This window comes from Primulina tabacum, chromosome 12 (assembly GCF_025594145.1).
Source record: "Primulina tabacum isolate GXHZ01 chromosome 12, ASM2559414v2, whole genome shotgun sequence".
Lineage (NCBI taxonomy): Eukaryota > Viridiplantae > Streptophyta > Magnoliopsida > Lamiales > Gesneriaceae > Primulina > Primulina tabacum.
In genome coordinates, this window is record NC_134561.1 from 38,150,876 (window position 1) to 38,175,918 (window position 25,043).

At 33.5% G+C, this 25,043-nt stretch overlaps 3 protein-coding genes across 3 annotated transcripts; 1 reads left to right on the plus strand and 2 right to left on the minus strand.

Moving 5' to 3' along the window:
- Positions 1 to 1,051: 1,051 nt before the first annotated feature.
- On the minus strand, positions 1,052 to 1,956 carry LOC142521499 (ethylene-responsive transcription factor ERF084-like). Its single transcript, XM_075624704.1, has one exon. The coding sequence runs from the start codon at positions 1,936 to 1,938 to the stop codon at positions 1,084 to 1,086; it is 855 nt and encodes a 284-aa protein (XP_075480819.1). The 5' UTR covers positions 1,939 to 1,956; the 3' UTR covers positions 1,052 to 1,083.
- A 6,736-nt stretch (positions 1,957 to 8,692) lies between these two features.
- Positions 8,693 to 12,590, plus strand: LOC142520614 (DEAD-box ATP-dependent RNA helicase 35). Its single transcript, XM_075623666.1, has 3 exons — positions 8,693 to 8,831; positions 9,305 to 10,209; positions 11,571 to 12,590. The coding sequence occupies exons 1-3, from the start codon at positions 8,829 to 8,831 to the stop codon at positions 12,433 to 12,435; spliced, it is 1,773 nt and encodes a 590-aa protein (XP_075479781.1). The 5' UTR covers positions 8,693 to 8,828; the 3' UTR covers positions 12,436 to 12,590.
- A 1,487-nt stretch (positions 12,591 to 14,077) lies between these two features.
- On the minus strand, positions 14,078 to 21,051 carry LOC142520038 (pyrophosphate-energized vacuolar membrane proton pump-like). The gene is made up of 8 exons (XM_075622986.1): positions 20,696 to 21,051; positions 17,359 to 17,933; positions 16,904 to 17,283; positions 16,498 to 16,584; positions 16,047 to 16,377; positions 15,158 to 15,568; positions 14,722 to 14,781; positions 14,078 to 14,644 (listed from the first exon to the last, which is right to left on the minus strand). Exons 1-8 carry the CDS (start codon positions 20,949 to 20,951, stop codon positions 14,441 to 14,443), a joined length of 2,304 nt encoding a protein of 767 aa, XP_075479101.1. The 5' UTR covers positions 20,952 to 21,051; the 3' UTR covers positions 14,078 to 14,440.
- Positions 21,052 to 25,043: the final 3,992 nt, after the last annotated feature.

Below are 25,043 nucleotides of genomic sequence, written 5' to 3' on the forward strand. Positions count from 1 at the left end.
TGTAAATATCGATAGAATTGACTCATCTCAAGATAAAAATTCGTAAGACTATATCACAAAACACTTACTCATGATATTATCCATGTATTTATCTTTGATTTATATTTATTAGTTATTATCTAATTTATCATCATATTTGTCTCATCAACCCAACTAAATCCATTAAATATCTAATTTAATATACTTTGATTCTACTGTCATTAATATTATCACTGTATTTATCTGCAATACTGCAAAAGCTTGATTGCATCGTGTATGTAACTAATCAATCACTCGTTAATGTATATTATCACTTTCTCTGTACTGTAATCTTCGTATCGTTTCCACTTCAGATGAATGTTGTACGCAGTACGTAATATTATCCCCACCTCCGGCCCCGGGCCCCCGCCAGCAGCCCGCTTTTCGTGGGAGGCTCGAGTCTTTTGCGCGCTTCCCATCTGATACTATTCCCACAAAATCTTGGATTTGGTTCTGACTCAAAAAGTTGAAAACCACCCTTAGTAACCCCTGGCTTTAATCTTTTAAACAGAGTTGAGTAGATTTCGGCTTCAATTTCATTGGACCCAACAACAGTTCCGAATATCTATCGGAAGAATTCTTGATTTTCTTCGCAAAGAAAATTATATTTAGCTAGCTGTAGTTCTTGATTCTTGGATTATCCAAGGTAGTTTGATTCTTTCCCAACATAAATAGTGAAATCTTGATGCATGAGTAATTTTATCAAGGTAAAGTCGATTTCACCATCAGCATAGCATAAAACGGATCCGATAACATTATATATTGAGAGATGCATGAGTCGGTATCAAAAGTTGATCCATGGTAGCTTTCAAGTAACACAGAGGAAACTGGAATATAATCGATAACCAGCTTTACTTGTCAACATATTACCCAATTACAGACAACGACCTCAAAGATTTATCCATGTCAAATGCACCAATACGAGCAAAAAAGGCCGTGAAATCAAACCCTAAACGATCAAAACCCCAGAATATGTCAAAGAAAAAACTTTCATCCAGCAGACTTTGACCTAGAGCAATGATTTACAGACTTTGACCTAGAGCAATGATTTACAAGTTTATAATGCTAAGCCATCAACGAAGAAGCCCTCGTTGCCTCACTAAAGCCTCCATTGAACTTCAAACCAAGTTCCAAGTTTACAACCCTCCTGCTCTCGGCCGCAGAATTTGAGCTAAAAAGTTGTGCAGCAGAAGTTACAACACAACACTTCCTGCTCACACTTTGCACTTTTCCAGATTTTGCATTAGCCCTCAACTTTTTTGCCTCAAAAGACGGTGAATTAGAACAAGAATTAAGAGGGAGAGGTAAAACGGAAGGTATCTGGAAGTTAGTCCGGGCTTTGGAACCCCTCAACCGCCTAGCCGCCGCATCGTAGGCGCGCGCAGCCTCCTCAGCCGTGTCGAAGGTGCCGAGCCAGTGGCGGCACCGCCCTATACGGTCGCGAATCTCCGCCGACCACCTCCCCCACGGCCTCTTCCTCACACCCCTATAATTTTTCTTCAGCCCAACTCCATGATCATCCTCTTTCATCATCCCATTATCATGACCAACAGAAATGTTCTGAAGAAACTTCTCTTCGCTACTGTTGCAAAAACTATACTGATTCACGTCAGCGCTGCGGCTTCCAAAGAGAACATGCTCCCCGACAACAGCTGCAATCCCTTCAAGAACTGTATGGTTCTGATCATCAGGATCCCTTCGATTCTCCTCGTCAGAAACCGAAGAAGAGTAACAAGGCGAAAACCCCATTGAAACACGATTCCTGCTTGAATCATCAGCCACCTTAGGGACTGGAACCGGAGAGAATGATGAGAAACAAGGTTGAAAAACAGGTTCTGAATCGAAGTTATTCCACTGTTGCGGCATTTGAAGTGGGTCAAATATTTCCAGTTCAGGGAAGAAAGTGACGTTTCGCAACATTAAGAAATTGTTGGTGTTCATAACGATGGTTCAGTTCTTGGCATGGGGAAAGAAACAGGCGGAAAATAAATACTCATGAATTCAACTCGCAGTTCCCTAATTTATAGTCAGTGGAAATGATTGCTTATGTTTTCATTCTGGGCAAATAAATTTGGATTCATTTCCGATTAGGACCTCAATTTTTCGGTGGTTTTCATTTTGATTCATATATAATGTTGGGAAAAACTTGTGTAAGACGGTCTCACGGATCGTATTTTGTGATACAGATATCTTATTTAGATCATCCATGAAAAAATATTACATTTTTATGCCAAGAGTATTACTTATAATTGTGAATATCGGTAGGGTTGACTCGTCTCACAGATAAAAATTCGTGAGATCGTCTCACAATAGACCTAGGGGTGGGTACGGTACGGTATACCGTACCGATCTATGGTACCGTATACCGTACCGAAAATATCGGTATGAAATTTTTCCAAATCGATACCGAAATTTCGGTATACCGCACATTAGGTATACCGAATTTTCGTATGGAAAAAGTTCATACCGGTACCGTACCGACACCGAAAATTTTGTCGGTATACACATTTTCGGTATACCGAACTTAAATTTAAAAAATAATAATAATAAAAAATTATTTTTGTTACTTCGGTATATACCGAAATACCAAAAAAAAATATTTCATACCGATATCGATACCGAACATTTCGGTACGGTATGATACCGTACCTCAGTATACCGATTTTTTCGATAAGTTCGGTATTTTTTTCGGTACGATTTTTCAGTATTTCGGTATTTTTTCCCACCCCTAAATAGACCTACTCTATAATGTTATCTAGATTATTATTAGTAATAAAAGAGAGAATAATATTTCATTCGTCTCGTGATTTTTCGAGTTAATCGTTCCCCCACGGGATTAGACTACGTTGAAATACTCTCATATTAAATAGAAGTTGACATTATGTGTAATCAATATTATAAAAATAATATTTTTCTTATTCTTTATATGTATTTTGTGAAAATTTTCGAGTATTTTTCTTTTATTTATTAATATTTCAATATTGAATTTTCATTTTGTAGCAAATAATATTGTTAATTGTCTCACATCGATTAGATAAATAACCTAGGAATAGTATATATGGGCTTGGATAATCCCTCTCTTGAGCTAGCTTTTGGGGTTGAGTTAGGTCCAAATTCCAATCTTAACATGGTATCAGAGCCCGGGTTCCACCGTTATGTGTTGGACTGCATATAATTAGGCCACCCGTTCTGCACATAATTGGGTCATTTGTAAACTCCACACTCCAGATGTTCATTCCTAAGCGTGAGAGGGGTGTGTTAATTGTCCCACATCGGTTGGATAAATAACTTGAGAGTAGTATATATAGACTTGAATAATCCTTCACTCTTGAACTAGCTTTCGGGGTCAGATGAATAATGATATGGTTTGGTTTACCAAATTTGAGTGCATATATTCAAATGCGATGTTGTTTGCATTAATTAAATATCATTTCTTGACATATAATTTCCCCACCCCATTAAATTAGTTGGTTGAGGAATAATATATAATTTTTAATTTGAAAATCTAGCCGAAGATATTGGTGTCAATTTGGACATGACAACATTTACTCACAGACTTTTGTCCTTTGCTTGGCAGACGGGATATACTGTCCTCTCGTCTCTCTTTTTTTCTTAGGATGACGTCATCCTCTCCCTTTCCCAAATCACATTTGCCTCCAAACCCACGTAATCAACGTACAACAACTGCTGTTAATTACTTTTTTTTAAGGGAGAAATAAAAGAAAAGTCATAAGATACTTAAATACAAACATAATTAGATTTCTTACACTTGAAAAATAATGTTTATTTTACATGTCCCAATATATGCACACCTACAATTTTATTTTATTTTTGAAATGAACTATAATAAAATTAATTCGAAAAATCTTGAGATACAATGTTTATGAGTTACGTAGGTAGATTGTCATTAACACAACTAAAAGAACTATTACAAGACAAAGCTTTGCGAGCTAAAATGTGAGCCACTTCGACGGCCTTTCTTCGCACATGTTGGATGGAATGAAAATTTGGAAGCTCTAACATTGATTGGATTTCCAAGGCAAGAACCCCAACAAATCCAAGATCTTCTACGTGGGAAAGGACCATCCTAACAGCTTCTAATGAGTCAGAAAATATACAAACTTTGATAGTCCAATCCGAAAACATAAGTCCATCCCGCTTCTGATTGCCAACAACTCCGCACAAGTAACTGAACCTGGACATCTGATAGGGCTGGCTTGTGCACCACAAACCTTTCCCATTGTATTACGCACCACCACCCCAAAGCTAAATTTGTTATTTCTAATATCAAAATCTGCATCAACATCCAACCTAAAATAGTTTGGTAGTGGTGATACTCACTTCTCCTCCATAAATATTTGAGCATCATTATTCCCAGAAGAACCAACCAAAATATATTTTCGAAAATTTTCCATCATAGCATAACTCCAATCCACATTTATCTTAAATTTTTTCTCTGCAAATTCATGGTTGATCTTGTAAATTTTATACCAGATTATCCAACGGAGAGTAGCAAAAAATTGTATTATGCACACATACAATTGATATTAAATGTATATTACAATTCACACAACTTCTTTCACATATCAATTTTGTGATATCTGATTAATAAAAAAAATATTATTTTTATATTAGAGATTTTATATTTGACTATAAATATATATCATATCGATTGATCTCACAAATATTAATCCGAAAATTAGTTTAAGAAGAGGTTTATTCATTAGAAATAAATTTAAGATGGAATCAAGAACAGATCGAATCAACGTCGACCATGGCCAAGTTGACAGAGGTTATCCCCTCTGTCCAACTTTTTCTTTATGGATATTTAATATTCGGCGAAATTAAATATAATTTTGCTGACAATAAATTTATAATCTTATTACACTAATTTATATTTTATTTTTTATTATGATATGACGTCGAATATATCAATTATTTCGTAATCTTATCCATTCATCGTATTTTTTCATCGGAATAATGATTTGAAATCGAATATGTCAATAACGTCTTACGTTAAACCAATAATTTTCATTGACACACAATCATTCTTCCGAAAAAAATTAAAATAAAAAACAAATGTAAATGAGAAAAAAAAATCTAAATCCTACGTGATATTCACGAAAAATTTAGGATCCGATTTCAGCAAATATCACTAGTCCAGACGCTGGTTTCAAAATTATCCCGAGCCTGAAATCACGAATAAGACTGTTAGAAGGGGACCATGAGGGTGTTCTGGCGCAGTTCCTCCGACGCTCAAGTCAGAGACTGATGATATAAGTGGAGAGCAGCTGAGGGTGTTGCTGAAAATAATATAGTGAATGAATTAACTGAACACTCAAACTTGATATTTACAGGAGAATACCTGAGCCCTTGATGTGCTTATCTTCCATTTGGGTTAGAGATGGACCAGAGATAGTGGGCTCATGAATATCACTACGGAAAATATAATTTTTTTAATACTTTTATAATGAATAAAATAGGATGTATTATTATATGAAAATAAATAAAATTAAGAAGGCTCGTGACCATTAGATTACGTGACTTGTAAGAATGAGTACTGTTGCTATCAAATGGAAAAGATAGTTTTGAGTGATGGCCATGATTACCCCATTTAAACAGTGATGACTTTACGTGCATGGATTTAACCCCCTGCAAATCCGCAGGGTAAAATAGGGTTTTCTGAGAATATGACAATATTAGGGTTTGGGATTGAGTAAAATTAAATACATATTTATCTGCATGGGAAAATGAAGGGATTTTATAAATCACATCAATCAACTACTCCAAATATTATATAAAATTTTACTTTTTTACGTAATTTTTTAAAAAAATATTTCGAGGTTTTTTTTTTTTTGTTTGAGTAAAATTTGGGCAGTAATGATGATTTGTGGTAATATAGGCTTTTAGAGGTCTAATAGATGTTCGCGTTTGCTCGTGGTAGTTGGGAAACTCTTAGGATATATATAAACATAAGAGATGTTTCGTTCCAAAAAAATTGTCAATTAAGAGGAGTAATTTTTTAAATTTATAAGATATTTTTATTAATTTAATATATTGATATGGAAAAGTAGAAGTATGTGGCAGCCTATTTTATATGACTTTCGCACACCTTTCAATATCAAGTTTATGTATCATGCACCTTAATCTAGCTTATAATTTTTTTATCAACGCTGATCCAATAATAGCTCTTTTTTAGATCATCTATTTCGCTACACATATTATCAACAAGAGTACCAATGTTAGGTTATAAACTTAAAAAAGATGTATTATCCAAAAAGATTTGTCTATTGGATAATGCAACATTCTAGAATTTATAAATAGCTCTTTATTTTTTTAATATATCGATGTGAGACATTTGTAATATTTTCGAACTCTTCAGGAGCCTGCTTTGCAGCGGCCCACTCTAGATTATTTTTACTCACCTTCAGTATTCAGTGCATGCATCATACATTTTAATTCAGCCTATAATTTTTTGTATCGACACTAATATGATGGTAATCCTTCTCTAGGTCGCTTCTTCCACTACACAGACTCTTGACCAGAGCAAAAATATTAGGTTATAAATTCAAGAAATGTTTCGCTCAAAAACATTGTCATATTGGATAATACAATATTCTTGAGTTTATAAGATATGATTTAATATATCGGTTTGAATATTTGTAACAAAACCCAAACCTTAATTTCTATTAAAAAATAGTTAATGATAAATAAAAATAATTATTATTATATTAATAAATATTCTTTTGAGAAGTGAATCAAGAGTTGATCAAGTTAAAGATTTCTCAACCACAACTACAAGTTAGCTTTTGTCCAAACAAAAACTACAAGTTTCCCTTTATTGATCTGTGTTATGTGGTCTCTTTGGGAGGCATTCCCAATGTGGCAATGTCAAATGAAACCTCCCAACTCTCAATATTTTAAGTAACTTTTGCAAAGGAACAAAAGGGAATGTCGGACCAAATAAAACTCATGCTCGTATGGCATCGGGAAGGGTGGCTCTTTCCATTGTTTTCTTGAAGAAGGGATTTCGATAAACCTTGGAAAAAACGAAGGGAAAAGAAAAAAAAGAGGAGTTTCCCAAGAAAAACAAAGCATTCTTTGGACTGAGAGATAAGGGAAATGGGGTATTGTGACTTTGGGGTTAGAGAAAGAGAGATGAAAAAAAGAAATGAAAGTGTAGTATGTTTAGGTGCACAAATAAATAAAATCTTAGGATCTATGCAAATTTGGTAAATTGTGCAAATTGAATGTGTCAGTTGACTTATTTAATTAATATGGAAATCTAAAAATTTTATATTTTATGGTTTGATCTGTCGAAGATAAGTTTCATGATTTATTCTAATATACTTAATTAAGTTTTGTTTAATTGTTTTTTTAAGTAGGTTTTTGTGAGACGGTCTCACGAATATTTATTTGTGAGACGAGTTGTTGGGTGCAATAATTGTCCATGTTTGGTGGAGAGATCGAATCGTGGTGTTTGAGCTGCTGTGCGGTTTAAAAGATTTGAGTTGCACCATTATCACTAGCTATAGCTTTTGGTAAAGCGGCAAGCACTCGGTCCTATAATTGGTATCAGAACCAAGGTTATGGGTTCGATTCCCGTTGATTGCAAGGAGTGCAATTATTGGGAGGGAGATTGTTGAGTGCAATAATTGTCCCTGCTTGGTGGAGCGATCGAACCGTGGTGCTTGAGCTGATGTGCGGTTTAAAAGATTTAAGTTGCACCATTACCACTAGCTATAACTTTTGGTAAAGTGGTAAGCACTCGGTCCTACACGGATCAACCCTACCGATATTCACAAAAAAAAATAATATTTTTAGCATAAAAAGTAATATTTTTAATGGATGACCCAAATAAGATATCTGTCTCACAAAATACGATCCGTGAGACTAACTCACACCAGTTTTTGCCTTGTTTTTTTATTAAAAAAAAAGAGAGCAGCAATGTCTATCTACAAGATGTAATTGTTTTGAAAAGAAAATAACGATAGATTCATTTAAGAAAGTAATATGTTACCAATTTCATATTTTTAATAAAATTATTAATTTATTATACTAATGGTAAGGAAAAAAATTTATTTTATTAAAACACATTAATTTATCATTTTAGTTTAAGTTTGATATATTTTTAGAGTATAAATTTTTAAGTTAATAATATAAATTAGAATTTCCCTAAGAATGTAAAATAATTTTTATACTAATAAAATAAATATTAATTATGTAACAATTTTATAACTATATGATAATCAATAGAAAATAAACCCCAATGGTACAACAACAAAAAAATTTAAACACATGGTTCAAATTTTGCTAGGGTGGGAAAAATTACTACAACAAATAAATTTATTGTATCAATGTAATATTTTGACCACAAAACTTTTATGAAAAAAAATTTAAAAAAATCCCATGAAAATACTAAATTTAATCATAAAACTAACAATTAGGACTAATTTAAATAAAAAAATTAAAAAATAAAGGATAAAAATATTAGGAATAAAAAAACTATTAATTTTAGTGAAAAATAAAATAGTCCATCTCCCTGTAAAAGTAGATGAGAAAATACATGGCATAGGCCCTAACCACCAGGGTTGGCCCAATTCAGCCAAAGGCCCAACTTTAATTGAGGTGAACGGGGTATTTTCGGCATTTAACTTGTTATTACATACGCACACAAAAATATATCAATGGCGGAATCACAAATAAACTCTTTCGAGTGAAAAAAAAAAGAAGGAAAAATAATTTTATTCATTCAGCGAACGGGGGAAATCGACGGCGGTGGCGCGTTTCTTGCCTCTTCGACCGCAGTTATGGTAATAATTAATCCTCCAGTTTCTTCGATTTTTACTCTAGAATTTGTTTATTCAATTCAAAATTCAAACTTTTTTTTATTCGGTGTTGGCGTGGTTTTTCTTTTAGATTTTTGATTGGGATACATGCAATTTCGTCTGATGCTTGTGTAATTGGGCTTCTTGATTTTTGCGTGGTATTTTTTGACTCCTCGTTCAAAGTTATAAATCTTAGTTGCCTTGATTGAGTGGAACCGACTTCAAGTATTTAATTTTTTTAATTCTACGAGCAAGGCCGACTTCCTCTTCCCGTGGATTAGATTTATCAATGTTCCATTACATTTTATTCTAATGAGTTTGTTATCTGTTTGTGAAGATTGTATTATTATTTGCCTGAGGTTTTGCTGAAATCCAAGTGTATTGCATTTGACTTTCGTGTTTTTTTTTTTAGTTTGTGATGCTTATTATAATTGACTGTTTAGAGGTAAAATTTTCAGGACACGATAGAAGAAGAAGATGGATATATTGAGTATGTACCCGTGGCCAAGCGTCGTGCAATGGAAGCTCAGAAGATTCTCCAACGCAAAGGAAAGTCTTCTCCGCTTGATGAGGAGATTGAGAATCAGAAACTTGTTGAGGCTAAACCGAGTTTGCTTGTCAAAGCTTCTCAACTCAAGAAAGAGCAGCCGGAGATTACACAAACTGAGCAAATCGTACAACAGGAAAAAGAGATGATTGAACATCTATCAGATAGGAAAACTTTGATGTCGGTTCGGGAGCTGGCGAAAGGCATCACTTATTCGGAGCCATTGTTAACTGGGTGGAAGCCACCCTTACCGATTCGGAGGATGCCAAAGAAGGCTTGTGATGTCATTAGGAAGCAGTGGCACATTATTGTGGATGGAGATGATGTTCCACCGCCCATAAAGAATTTTAAAGATATGAGGTTTCCGGAACCAATATTAAAGAAGTTAAAGTCCAAGGGAATTGTGCAACCGACTCCTATCCAAGTCCAGGGGCTTCCGGTTATTTTGTCAGGAAGGGATATGATTGGGATTGCTTTCACTGGATCTGGGAAGACGTTAGTCTTTGTGTTGCCACTTCTTATGATCGCTTTGCAAGAAGAGGTGACGATGCCAATTGCTTCTGGAGAAGGGCCGTTTGGATTAATTATTTGTCCTTCTAGGGAACTTGCTAGGCAAACATACGAAGTTGTGGAACAATTTCTTGAACCAATGAAAAATGCTGGCTATCCAGAATTGCGACCTTTGCTTTGTATTGGTGGGGTTGATATGAAATCGCAACTTGATGTCGTTAAAAAAGGAGTTCACATTGTTGTTGCTACACCGGGGAGGCTGAAGGATATGCTAGCAAAGAAGAAAATGAAACTTGATAATTGCAGGTTTGTTTTCTTCTCTCCATTTTCTTTAGAGTTCGTCATGATTTGGTTTTGCTTACGCTCACTTCACTATTTTGCATGTTAAAGTTAAATTTGCAGTGATGAGTTTTTGCATGAATTAGTGTTGGCCCAATCAATAACGGTTTTTCACTTGCCTTCAAAATCATAAAATTAGGGGATGGTCATTATTTTAAAGTTCTCTTTTCACCTCTCCAAACAGTGTTGTTGCTGTATTGTAGAAGTCTGTCTCTGGTACGTTATTCTTGTAGATCTCTGTAAGGATTTGGAATTACGAATGCATTTCTGTTATAGAAAATCATTGAACCTTGATTATGCTGTTTTTCTGTTATAAAATACATTCTAGGCATCAATTTATGGGTTTTATTTGATTGTGCAATGCTCGATGCAAAGATCTGATTGTGTCTTGACCCTGAAAATATGGCCCGATCCCTTGTTGGAATAAATGTACTCAATATGGTTTAGTCGTTTTGATTACGGTTTTAGTTGATTTGGAACAAAATTTGTTCTTTTGAGTTATTTTCAAAAGAAATATAAAGTGTGATCGTGTAGTAATCAGACTGATTAAATTTAATTATTAACGATTATATTGCAAAGTATCCTGAATATTAATAGTTTATTATTATTATTATTATTAGTATTCTTACTATTAGAAATGAAAATGAATAGATTTTGAATTTAATTTTTATAAATATAGTTTAAATTACATGAACTAATATATCTATGTGAACTCTAAAATGAATTTATGTTTATGGTTCCTCTTGTTTCTTGTTTGGTTTCTTCTTTATAGGGAACCAGAATCAAACCGTAAGTTCACAATTTTAGTTTCATTTCTATTTCGGGGGTCAATTCTGATTTCAATTTTTGATTCGAATGAAATCATGGCTGGGCCATAGGTGCAAGTTAATCTTGGATCTGCATGCTTGTGAAACCAATTAGAAGGAAATCATGGTTGTGAGCACTAGTCTGATTCATGAGTGTTGTGGTCCTTGGAACTTGTTTGTTTTTGGATATGGTTGCATTCACTTTGGTATGTTACGAGCGAGATGAGAATTTAGCATTTTACTTGCTACATTTTCAAGATATGTTTAGGTAGCAATTTTGAATGTGCAAAACAGTGTATTGGGCTTATCCAAGCATTGTGCTTGTAATTTTGAAAACGTTGAAGCAGTTAATATTGTTACAGTTGAAGCTGATAATGTATAATTATAATGCATTTACTTTTCTTCTTTAACTCCTGTAGTCCTGTTTGAATGATTTCAAGTACATTTTTCCTTTAGAAATGTGTTTTCCTTGATTACACAAATATGGAAATAGATCTGAACTGGTTGCACGGTATTCTGCAGATATCTAACTCTGGATGAAGCAGATCGCTTAGTTGACTTGGGCTTCGAAGATGACATTAGAGAAGTCTTCGATCACTTCAAAGCACAAAGACAGACCCTGCTTTTTTCAGCTACAATGCCCACAAAGATTCAAAATTTTGCCAAGAGTGCTCTAGTGAAGCCTGTAACTGTGAACGTTGGAAGGGCCGGAGCAGCTAATCTTGATGTGATTCAAGAAGTGGAGTACGTGAAGCAAGAAGCAAAGATCGTTTACCTCCTTGAATGCTTGCAAAAGACCCCACCTCCTGTTCTGGTATTTTGTGAGAACAAAGCGGATGTGGATGACATTCATGAGTATCTTCTTCTAAAGGGAGTAGAAGCTGTTGCAGTTCATGGAGGGAAGGATCAAGAAGAGAGAGAATATGCCATCGCAACCTTTAAATCTGGCAAAAAGGATGTTTTGGTAGCTACGGATGTGGCTTCCAAAGGGCTCGATTTTCCCGACATTCAGCATGTCATCAACTATGATATGCCTGCAGAAATAGAAAACTATGTCCATAGAATCGGAAGAACTGGCAGATGTGGGAAAACAGGAATTGCCACAACGTTTATTAACAAGAACCAAAGCGAAACAACCCTTCTTGATTTGAAGCACCTCTTACAAGAAGCAAAGCAGAGGATACCGCCTGTTCTTGCAGAGCTCAACGATCCAATGGAAGATGTGGAAGAGATAGCTAATGCGAGTGGAGTCAAGGGCTGTGCTTACTGCGGAGGGCTTGGTCATCGTATCCGTGATTGCCCCAAGTTGGAGCATCAAAAGAGCATGCAAATTGCCAGTTCAAGAAGGGATTATTTCGGGTCAGGGGGTTATCGAGGGGAGATTTGACTTGTACTCTTGTTTGCACATCTGAAATTCGTACCCTGTGTGGAAGATCCTTGTAGTGAAATATGGTGTCCGGCAACAGTGTGTACTTTTGTATCTTAATAATTTGAATCTGAACATCTGGAATTGCAATTTTAATAGAAGCCGTTTTGTATTTATATGCATATAAAGCAAGTCAATAATATGTGCTTCAGACATACTGAAATATTTGCACGATGATATCATTATATAATTTTATAAATTATACCACTGATGAAAAAACATACCTTTTTTGCCCAATAATCTTTTACTCTTATAAAAATGTAAATAAAAAGCAGAGTTTTCCATTCCTAATTAAAACAATAATCAAGATTCAAAATCAAGTTAACAATTGAACACAACAAAATTGACATTTGCATTATGTTGTGTTTTTTACTTCTAAACATCAAACAAAATATTGATAGTAAAATAAAAAAAAAAAATAGTCTAACAAATACAAGATTATTTGAAGAATATACAAGAAGATGATGAAATTTTTTGTAGGAGGAACAATTTTGAATGACATTTGAAATAGAGTGAAAGATGATTTATTTAATTGAATGTTGTTTATAAATTATTATAACTCTAAACCACACGCTATGACAAGCGGATTAAGCAAGATGTTTTGGCGTGGTTTTTGACAAAAATAATAATTGCACGTGTATAAAATGTGATTTATGATTACTTTTTTAAAAAAAATTAGGAAAAAACGATGAAAAGGATCCATTTTAAATAGGGGTGTCAATCGGGTGGGTTGGGTCGGGTTTCGAGTCAACTCGCGAAATTTTTTTTATTTTTTTTCAACCAGAACCCGACCCGAACCCGAAGTAACCCGAAAACCCACAACCCAAACACGAACTCGTATAACCCGATTCAACCCATCTAACACGCCTAACCCGAATTTTATTTATTTTTTTAAAATTTTTTTAAAAAAATTAATGAAAAAAATTCAAAAAAATAAAAAATAATAATAATATTTTAATTTAAACACATAATAACAAAATTTCCGATTTAAATTTGAAAGTTTAATCATAGAAAATTAAAAGTATATTTACTAAATCAAATAAAAAATTGTTAAAAAAAATAAAAATATACAAAATAAATATTAAATGATGAAAATTTATCATATAAATATACAATAAATTTTGTTTAAGTATAAAATATATAAAAATATAGGTAATATTTTCAAAAAAAAAGTTTGCGGGTCAACCCGCGACCCAACCCGAAACCCGCCTAACATGGCACTAACCCGAATCAACCCAACCTGAACACGAAAAAACCCCAACCCGAACCTGATTTTTTTCGTGTTGGGTCGTGTCGGATTGACGGATCGTGTGGCATTTTGACACCCCTAATTTTTAAATAGTGTTTCTGATTAAATTAATTGCCAAATTTATCAAGTTAATAGTAAATTATTATTATTAAAATAAAATAGGATGTACTAAATTAAAAGATTAAGGGGTCCATTTTAAATAGGATAATTAGCATTCATCTCTCATTAAATTCATGTATTTCACCATCACTTAAATATGTTATGGTTTTTACACTTGTAAAGAATATGAATATCAGATGCATAAAGTGCAAGAGACTTAATCCAAGTACCAAATCAAGAAGATACACAGAAGCCTAAAAAAAAGCCCAAATCATCAATAATTCCATATGCTCCAAGAAGCAATATAGTTGCAAATATCTAAGCTAAACAAAATATAGAATTAAAAACAAAATTAAATGTCAAAATGAAAACCATATATTTGTAAAATGGATCGAAACAAAATCTAACACATCCGATTTCGAGACTCCCAAGGCAAAAACATAGAGTTTCATCATCATCCTTACCCTCACAATCATAATAATAATATATGAAGGGTAGATGAGCTAACTTAAAACCTTCCATCATAAATAAAGTGGTGAAATACAAGAGAAACGGGTACAAGCTTCAAGGACGAAAGCGGATGATGCCAAGACACTCCCTTGCCTATTCATCTGTACCTCATATCTTGAATAGGATGCCACCATGAGCGGCAAAGAAGGGAGCAAACACGAGTGACTCAACAGCCATGAGTTTGATAAGGATGTTGAGTGAGGGACCTGAAGTGTCTTTCAGAGGGTCTCCAATCGTGTCACCAATGACAGCTGCCTTGTGTGGTTCTGATCCTTTGGGGCCAAGGGTTCTTGCATGCTCTGAAGCACCAGCCTATAGAATAGAGTGGAGGTAAGAAATCAATGCCCCTAAAATGTTAAACTGGTAGAAATAAAACCATTTACACTTACTTCAATGTATTTCTTAGCATTGTCCCATGCACCGCCAGTGTTGGAAGCGGATATCGCAACCTGTAAGGATAAAAATAGGGGTGCTTGAAAACTGTCGGTTGTTGACAATTGAAAACATTAGTTTAACAGAGTAACTATAATCCCTTCAGGCACATGACCAGATGCAAGGCGAGGCACTTCAGAAAGGAAATGCCTACTTGCCATCAATGCAAATGTAATGGAGAAATTCTCCGTTGTCATTCATTAGTTGAAAAGAAAATATAGAAAAAGATACTATAACATAATTCCTTCCGTTTACCTAGAGTTTACAAATATTATGACTTCGTCTAACACACTATGATAAGGCATGTACCTACCTTTATAACAAGGCACAAGGACGTGCAAGCTCCATGCGCGTTTAAATAATCGAGTTTCAACAAGAATTGAAAAAACATACCTGGACACCAGAAACAAGAGAACCAGCAAGAACGCCAGAGAGGGTCTCAACACCAAATAAGATTCCAACTATCAGAGGAGTAAGCATGACAAGAGCACCAGGGGGTATCATCTCCTTAATAGATGCATCAGTGGAAATCTTCACACAAGTAGCATAATCGGGCTTGGCAGTACCTTCCATGATACCAGGAATAGTGTTAAACTGCCTGCGAACTTCCTCGACCATCTTCAAAGCAGCACTGCCAACACTCTTCATGGTCATGGCGGAGAACCAGTATGGAAGCATGGCACCCACTATTAAACCAATGAAAACTTTAGGAGTCAAAACATCGACAGTTGTAATTTCCGCCCGGCTCACGAATGCACCGAAAAGTGCCAATGAAACAAGTGCAGCTGATCCAATGGCAAACCCCTGAGAACAAAGGCATCAAGTTGGATTAAAGTTATAAAGGCCAAGAAATTCTAGTCTTAGGGTGTAACACAGAAAAACCTGTATCTATGTGAGTTAAAAAGAAAGGCAGATATTTTCCCCCCATGTAGCAATACCCAGACAAGACCGAACAATGATCAGTTTGGGAAGTGATTAGAGAGGTTTTAAAATAAAATGAAAGATATTCTACTTTTATTGAGTTATCTATTAGTTATTATTAACAGAAAAAAGATGTTTAATATTATATTAAATATCTTGAGAAATCAGAATGCGTAAAATGAAGTAGGAAGCATCGAAATCAATCAACTTATACAAAAACAAAGCATCTCTCCTTTTGTACCAATAGATCCGCGCTCTTAAACATAAAACTTCTGGGTGTGTAGAGTTCTAACACACAGAAATACTTGATAATTAAATTAAATCATGCAATACCAATAGGGCAGCAAAAGAGAGATAATACCTTCCCAATTGCAGCAGTGGTGTTACCAGCAGCATCAAGGGCATCCGTTCTCTCACGTATTCTATGGCTCATGCCAGCCATCTCAGCTATTCCTCCAGCATTATCACTTATCGGACCATAAGCATCAATGGCCAACCCCGTAGCAATTGTGCTCAGCATTCCCAGGGCAGCTACAGCAATACCATACATCGCAGCAAAGGTGAAACTCACGAATATACTTATAGCAATTGCGAAAATGGGAATTATAACTGATTTGTATCCCAAGGCAAGGCCAAATATAACATTGGTGGCAGCGCCAGTTCTGCAGGAATCAGCAACATCTTGCACAGGGCTGAACAAAAAAAAATTAGAAAACTAAGTTATTACAATAAAATAACCAACCAGCAAGATGAAAAATAATGATCAATTTGCTATATGTCAATCAAATATGTAAAGGAATTCCTTTGTGCACCTGTAAGCATTGCTGGTGTAATATTCAGTCACAAACCCAATAATAAGTCCAGCCCATAGCCCAACACAAACACAGAGGAACAGTTGCCTGGGAAAAAATGTCATGTAATGTCAATTTAAATCACAGCATAAGATTATCAAAGTGAAGATAAACAAAGTACCAGATCCAAAAGCAGATACGATGGGACCAAATCACATTCTTCAAACATGTTTGGAAACTCCAGGAAACTCAATTGACCCTCAATTTTAATTGCAACAAAATGAAAATTGCAACTATGAAGGAGAAAGGGATTCCATTTCCATTAAACGCCCATACAAGATTGGTCATTCAAGAGAGAATTTGAAAATAGAAATACAAGATACAAGTATAACTAGTTCCATTTTTCAACAGCTGAATCAGTCCTTACCAGTTCTTCACAACTTTCTGGGCACCAAAGTTGAAGATTGTGAAGGATGACGGCAGGCAAGTCCAGGTGACAATTGCAATTCCCACAGTCATAAGAAGAGTGGAGATGATAAGCTGCTTCTTGAGTGCTGGTTCGATTTCATTTACGGCCTTGATTTCATAAAAGTCAGTAGCAAAAAGGGTCGTGATTAAGCAAACAAGGATTCCCATGGAACTTATAAGCAAAGGATAGCACATTGCAGTGAAGTCATGAGTTATTCCAAAGGAGGATATTGAGGCCACGACAAGGGCAGCACATGATGATTCAGCGTATGAACCGAAAAGATCAGACCCCATTCCAGCAATATCTCCAACATTATCACCAACATTGTCAGCAATCACCTGACAAAGGAAAATTAATCTGTTGACAATATGTCGCTTTTGAAATAGTAATTTCAAATAAATACAGTAACTTACAGCAGGATTTCTGGGGTCATCTTCCGGTATGTTCCTTTCAACCTTTCCGACTAGATCAGCACCAACATCAGCAGCTTTAGTGTAAATACCACCTCCAACTCTCCCAAACAAAGCCATGGAGGATCCTCCAAGACCATATCCAGTAATTGCCTCGAAAAGGCCTTCCCAATCATCCCCGTAGTAGAGCTTGAAAAGATTTATAGTAATATAAAGAACCAATAAGCCATTTGCAGCAAGGAGAAAACCCATTACTGCACCAGATCTGAATGCCACGATAAATGCTTTCCCAACGCCTTTCCTAGCTTCCAATGTTGTCCTCGCATTTGCATAGGTTGCAATTTTCATCCCAAGAAAACCAGAAGCGACGGAGGTGAGAGCACCAAGTAAGAAGGATACTGTACTGAAGACAGCAGTTGCAAGAGCTGGCTTGCATGACTTCTCCTTGTCATAAGTGCAAGGCTGGCTCTTTGTGCTGAAGCCCTCAACTGAGCCCAGGAAGAGGAAAATGAGGATTGCAAAAGCAACCATGAAAATTCCAACATATTGATACTCCGTAAAGAGGAAAGATGTTGCACCTGTTAAACAAGAATAATATAAGTCTCAGCTATAGCAAGCCAAGTTATATTACATAGGACAATAACATCGAATGCAAAAAATCGTTAACAATTATGAACCACAAAATCCCATACTAGCATATAGGTCCAAACATGAAATAATAATTATATGGCAAGCAAATCAAGTGTAATACTAAATTAGCAGCTCCAAAAATTTTAACCATATAGCATCTTAACTACTTGCCCACTTCAATATAGAAAATAGATACAGCAGTAACAGCACAACTACCAGAAAAGTGATCCACAATCAATGTTCTCTAGATCGCCTTTTTGGATAGCATTTAATTATTTAATCACTAAAGTTTCTCCCAATGCAGTTAATTATGCTCAAATGATTAAATTGTGTTTCTTGAGTTCAAATGCTAGTTTCCTTTTTTCGCATAATTTGGAAATAATGATGCACCACCATGGACTTGCAAACACTCTTATGTCAAAATATAACTCAAATCATTAACTTTTCAAGTCTCATGTAAAACAGTAAAACTTCATGCCAATCCAACCAGCACTTCTATTGTGGAAAACAAATTATAATTTTAGTGTAATCAAATACGAAAATATATCGAAATAATTATTACCCAACTGCAAGCACTTAATACACCAACGTCACATGATTCCATCTTCTAGAAATGCGTAATCATATACAAAAAAATATCGAAATAATTATTACCCAACCGCAAGCACTTAATACACCAACGTCACATGATTCCATATTCTAGAAAAACTAAACGTAATAAAAATAAAGCTACATAACAAAGTCGTTGGATAAGACGTCACACAGCTCCATATCTAGTACACATGCAGTGTAGTAAATTATAAACATTCATATATGATGTAGTATAAAAATGTATTAACAATTTACTTCACATACTAAAATAAGTTGGAAAACAAACAAATCCAGTTGTTTCTCCTTGAGTAAGTAGCATAGCCAAAAAAATACTATACAACTTCCAAAACCTTGGTAAACATATGAAATTGCAATTAAACAATGAGGCCATATAGAAACAAAATAATAAAATCAAATTATTCATCATTTCTGGTGAGTAACATTCATGGGTATCACTAATGTAGGCCCTAACGTTTAAAAAAAAGTAACGGAATGCAATAAATAGCAGGAATTCATAACAACTATATGCAAAACATAAACTAAGCAAATCCAGTGTGATCCAAATATTTATTTAAAAAAAAAAGAGTAATTCCAAATTAGCAGCTTAAAAGATTTTAATTATATAGGATCTTTAAATACCTCAAAAAAGAAAATTGATACAGCAGCAACAGCAATATTACCAGAAAAGTAATTCACGATCAATATTCTCTAGATACTCAATTTGCGTAGCATTTTATTATCTATCACTAAAGCTGCTACTTTTTAAATGCAGTAATTTATGTTTTCATTAATTCACGTGATGGTTTTTTCCCCATGTATTTTAGAATTAATTAATTCATGATGAAACACCATGGACTAGCAATCACTCTTGAATATCAAAATATAAGAATTTCGAATAATTCACTTTTTAAATCTCATGTAAAACTTCATGCCAGTCCAACCAAGATTTCTATCGAGGACAGTAAAAATATAATTTTAATATAATTTTCGCGTAATCAAATATATAAAAAATGCAGAAATAGTTAATGTCCAACCTCAAGCACTTGATACACCAACATCATGGATTCCGTCTTCCAGAAAAACTAGTAGAAACTAAGAAAAAGCTACACAACAAAGTCGTTGGACGAGACGTCACTACTCACTCAGCACCATATCTTGTACACATGCGAGGCAGTAAAATAATCTTATTCATTTATGATATACAGATATAGTATAATACTGTATTAATAAAATAATTCATACAGTAAATAAGACCCAATTGTTTCTCCTTGAATAATTAGTCAATAAAATACTACACACTTTCAAAACCTTGGTAAACAAAACAATTAGTATTAAATAATGACCAACTTAGAATGAAACATAATATAATCAATTTATTCACCATTCCTTTGGTGCCAGCTAATCTATAACATTATTTGACTCCAACCACATTGCACCAACCTTCTAATCAAATCCTGTCATACTAAAAACTCACCATCAAGAAAATCAAACAAAACAAAGTTTATCCCATTAAAATTTATGTGATTAAGAACTAAATACTTATGAGTCATAAAATAAATATAAATAAATGTAGAGAAGAAATATTATTCTTTGAACCAAAAGTGTGTTATACAATATGATTTAATCCTTACTCTGCAGGACACAAATAGTGTAGACCATATTAGTTTAAGATCGTTCTGACAAACTGTATAAATTAATAAAACTGCTAGACCTACACATTTGACAATTGATTCGTCTTGAGAAAGTTCGATTTGGAATCTAGGGAGCATCACAAATCCAAGAATCGAAATTTGAAACACAAAAAAAGAAGAAGCTAAAGCTGTCATCTTGCTACCCAGAATCACCTTTGTTAAGCAAAAAACTTAAAGAGACTTCTTCATAACCAAATATGAGCTTATATTTTATAATAATAATAATAATAATAATAATAATATATCAAGAACTCAAAATTTCCTTTCCAAATCTTTAGTTTTTCAGCTCCCCAGAGTCAAATCGCGCTAAATCCAGCAAGAACAAGAGAAAGAAACTTGACACACACACAAACACATAGAAAAATTATATCAAAATAACTAAAAAAACTAGATCTTGGCGTAACGTAAACATTAAAAACTATTCTGACCTTCCGAGATGGCGTTCTGGATGTCGGCGCACTTAGCAACGACGCTTTGGTCGCTCATTCCGTCCTCCTCCTCTATCAAGTATTCATTATAACCATTCTTACCGTTGTTAGCAGCAGACTCGTCGCCGCGTTCAGGAGACATTTTCACCTGCGACACCAGGAACCACTGGACGAGCGAGAATGCTATGCCTATGACAGCACAAACCGGAATAACGATCTCCGTCCCCAGATCTGGTAGCAAAGCCGAAGACACCATTCTCACCGCCACAATAACCACCGAAGAATATAATTGTAGAGCGAGAGACAGTAGAGAAGAAGGGATACAGAGAGTCACGATTTTGGGGAGGTTCTGAAATGGCGGACGAGGGAATATTTATAGGATAATAATATCCGGATATACGGAATGGGGAATCTTAATGTGCGTGAGAGTCCACCGTAAGGGAAATTTTTTTTTATTTTTCTTTTTTGAACAAATTTGAAATCATTTTTGGAAATCTAAATTTGTTCTAATTGTTTGAACATATTTAAATTCAATTGATTTTAGTTTTTTTTTCCCCTTTTCTATAATAACTAACGAATTTCAAATAAATAAATATAAATAGGAGAGTCTATGGTAAGAAATATTGAATAAAGAAAACTCGTGTGATACGGTCTTATGGATCGTATTTTGTGAGATATATCTTTTATTTGGGTCACCCATAAAAAAAATATTACTTTTTATTGTGAATATCGGTATGGTTGACCCGTCTCACAGATAAATATTCGTGAGATCGTACTAATTAATAAATATTTGGAGTTCCTATCTATAAAACTCGTTATTGGTCTAATTTATCCAAAACGGCTCGGATGTCCATCCTACTCGATCATATTGTCATTTTTATAAATAAATATTCCTTTGTTTCTTAAATAAAAATCACGAGAAAAATCCATTTTATGAAATTACATAAATCCACATAATCTATATTCCAAATATATATATATATATATATGTCATTATCCACAAGTAGTTTAAATTTACCATTTCCAAGAATTGGATATGGTTTCTTGCCACGTTAGTTCGTATATTGTGCCAAAATAACAAATGGAAAATATAGTAAAACAAATTAGTTTTCATAATTAGGAGATAAACTAATTAATTAATTCCCCTCTTTATTTTTTATTCATCTCTCTATAAATATATAACAAAAAATGTATAAATATTATCCACAGTAAATATTTTAATTGAAAGTCGTGTTTAATATATGGGACATTAATGAATCATGTGCCTTGTTTTATTATTTTTATTTATGATTTTCCCCAAATAAAAAAAAAGATATATATCACTTTATATTTGATAATATACTCTAAAAATGACTAATTTAAAATATTAAAAATAGTATTTTTCAGCAAGTTTTGTTGTGATTTGATATTTATAGTAAAAATTTTATTTCCAAAACAACAAAATACCAAACATGTTAGTTATTTCTCAACCTCACTCGCATACACAAAAACTCCTACAAAATTATTTAACGAATTGATTTTGTGATACAGATTTTTTATCTGATCCGATGCATTGAAAATATTATTTTTTATACTAAAAGTATTACATTACAATCTGAGTATAGGCTGGATCGACCTACCTCATACATATAGATATATAAAACGTATCATATTTGAAGTACTAACTCGTTTAAATTTCTGAATCATTAATTTGCAGTTTGTTGGTTGTAGATCTATTTATTATTATAAATTATTATATTATTAAATACACGCAGGATCTTGAGCCCAACTCGGTGGATCAACAAATAAAGAAGTTATTTTGTTTAATGGCATAGAAAGAGGTTGGTGTAACTTCTTGTTCACACCAATACATGGGGTCACAATAATAATAATAATAATAATAAGAGTACGTTTTGTATGAGACGGTCTCACGAATTTTTATCTGTGAGATGAGTCAACCTTACCGATATTCACAATAAAAAGTAATACTCTTAGCATAAAAGTAATAATTTTTTCATGGATGACATAAATAAGATATATGTCTTACAAAATACGATCCGTGAGACGGTCTCACACAAGTTTTTGTCTAATAATAAATAAAGATGTGCAATGTATATCATATATCATATTTAACAATGCGATTATATCGTGTACATTTTCGTGTAACAAAAAATATACTATCAAGTAGAGTAAATCATTTTGTTTATGTAGGAAGTGATTCCAAACATAGACAATATTGAAATATGTACTGTGGAATAATTTTTTAGAACATATTTCTTCTGGTTAATTATCGATAAATTCAATCGTTTTATCCTCTGATGCTTGTGACGACTCCGAATCAAATTCAATAATTTAAACGACTAGGTTTTGAAAAACCATTATCATACATTTACACCAACCATCATATCGGTCTATAAATTTATTGAGCCTAGCGATGCAATTATCGCACCAACCAAATATGCATTATAAGAATGCCTGTGTCACAAACGTTGGTTACAAAATATCAAGAGTACGCTCTCACGAATCATTATATGTGAGACGGATCAATTCTACCGATATTCACAATAAAAATTAATACTCTTAGCATAATATATGACTCAAATAAGAGATCAATCTCACAAAATTCGACAGTAAAACCGTCTCACACAAATTTTGTCTTTTTTAAAATACATATATAAATTTATAATATTTATATCATATCATGAAAATTTAACAATAATAATCTCTTCAACGTTGGCTTGATGCACAGCACCAGCTCACAGAAGATCCATTATTTTATTGAACGGCGTGCCATTAATTTCTATTGGATGATCTTCTCTATAAAATAATGCTATTTTTTTCCCATACGCTCTCATTTTAAATAATTTAATATAACATTATAATAAAAATTGTTTTGATACTTAAAAAATAAATTGGAAATATTTCTCCTCGAAATTGAAATTGACTGGTGAGATTTCATAATCAAACATATACATTATTCATTCCAGATGTAACGTCGGTTTATTATTATTATTATTATTATTATTATTAAATAAAATATGGATGCACATTTTTTGGGACAGTTTTGGGGAATTATACATATCTTATGACAGCAAATTCAAAACCATGAGACAATAGACAAAAATTTGTGCGAGATCGTCTCACGGATCGTATTTTGTGTGACATATATCTTATTTGGGTAATCCATGAAAAATTATTATTTTTTATTGTGAATATCGGTAGGATTGACCTGTCTCACAGATAGAGATTCGTGAGACCGTATAACAAAAGACTTAATCGAGACAATAACAACAGTTACCATCATGATAAGCTCGCATTCGAATACAATATGTCGACGATTTATAACTCATTTTACTAAACTCTTAATTTGGGCTGCGATTTTTGGTTCGAGATCCAATTTTCTATTATTTTAGTTATCATTATTGTAATAATAATTATTATTATTATATAAATTAGATTTTTTTTTTTGAAATATATAAATTAGATTTAAAATAGCAATGCTTGCCCTTCAAATAAATTTTATTGCTAAAAAGAAATAAACAAAGAGAAAAAGGAAGAGGTCATTTTATGGAGTTCAATTTAATTGGCAAACTTGTTCACAGTTTGTAAGCCATTTCGATTAATTAGGGCCGGAAGTGAGGGCCCAATTTCTTAGGATATATGGGCTATAGCCTGTGGTTGATTGCCAGCCCAGATCAGAATCTCCAGCTTTCCAAGCATACCAAGAAATTTATACATGATGTAGTATAAAAATAAATAAATCTATATCTATACTTACTATATATAAAAAAGTCGAGATCTTTCACGTTTTTATAAAAATATTCTATCCATTTAGATAAATATCTAAATAATTTATTTCATATGAATAACTATAGTATTTAATTCACTTTAAAAATTCAAAAATTCACAAATTATATCTACAAATTACATATGTAATAATTTCAGTGTCGTTATCCAAATAATAACTAAAAACTACAACAAATTTTTGTGAATCGACTCAATTTATTAATGATCACGATTCATATACATAGTAGTTATTATTTTACACATGCATCTTGTATGCATCGTTCGCTGGTACTATTAATAAAACATGAGTTCCTGAAAGTGATTATATTTTAGCGAACATTTTTTTATAATCTCAAAATCGTCCTTCCCAACATTTTGGCTTAAATACATACAATTTGTTATTAAAATTGACTTTTTTAAAGAAGGAAAATAATCAACTAGAGTTTTATGGATTAAATATATACAATAGATAATATTCATATGAATATGTAACATATGCAAAGTGTGGGCATAGTGACTAATATAAATTATCTCTTTGTTATTAACTATTGGAGTGAGAGAAAATATCTCAAAGGGAAAATGC

Excerpts from the sequence above, each read along its gene's own strand:
- LOC142521499 (XM_075624704.1), bottom strand. The coding sequence starts at position 1,938 with ATGTTGCGAAACGTCACTTTCTTCCCTGAACTGGAAATATTTGACCCA.
- LOC142520614 (XM_075623666.1), top strand. Across the intron at positions 10,210-11,570 it reads ATGAAACTTGATAATTGCAG|ATATCTAACTCTGGATGAAG; the intron begins GTTTGTTTTCTT and ends GGTATTCTGCAG.
- LOC142520038 (XM_075622986.1), bottom strand. The coding sequence starts at position 20,951 with ATGGTGTCTTCGGCTTTGCTACCAGATCTGGGGACGGAGATCGTTATT. Across the intron at positions 17,934-20,695 it reads CCAGAACGCCATCTCGGAAG|GTGCAACATCTTTCCTCTTT; the intron begins GTCAGAATAGTT and ends CTTGTTTAACAG. Across the intron at positions 14,782-15,157 it reads CTCTTGTTTCTGGTGTCCAG|GTTGCGATATCCGCTTCCAA; the intron begins GTATGTTTTTTC and ends TTATCCTTACAG.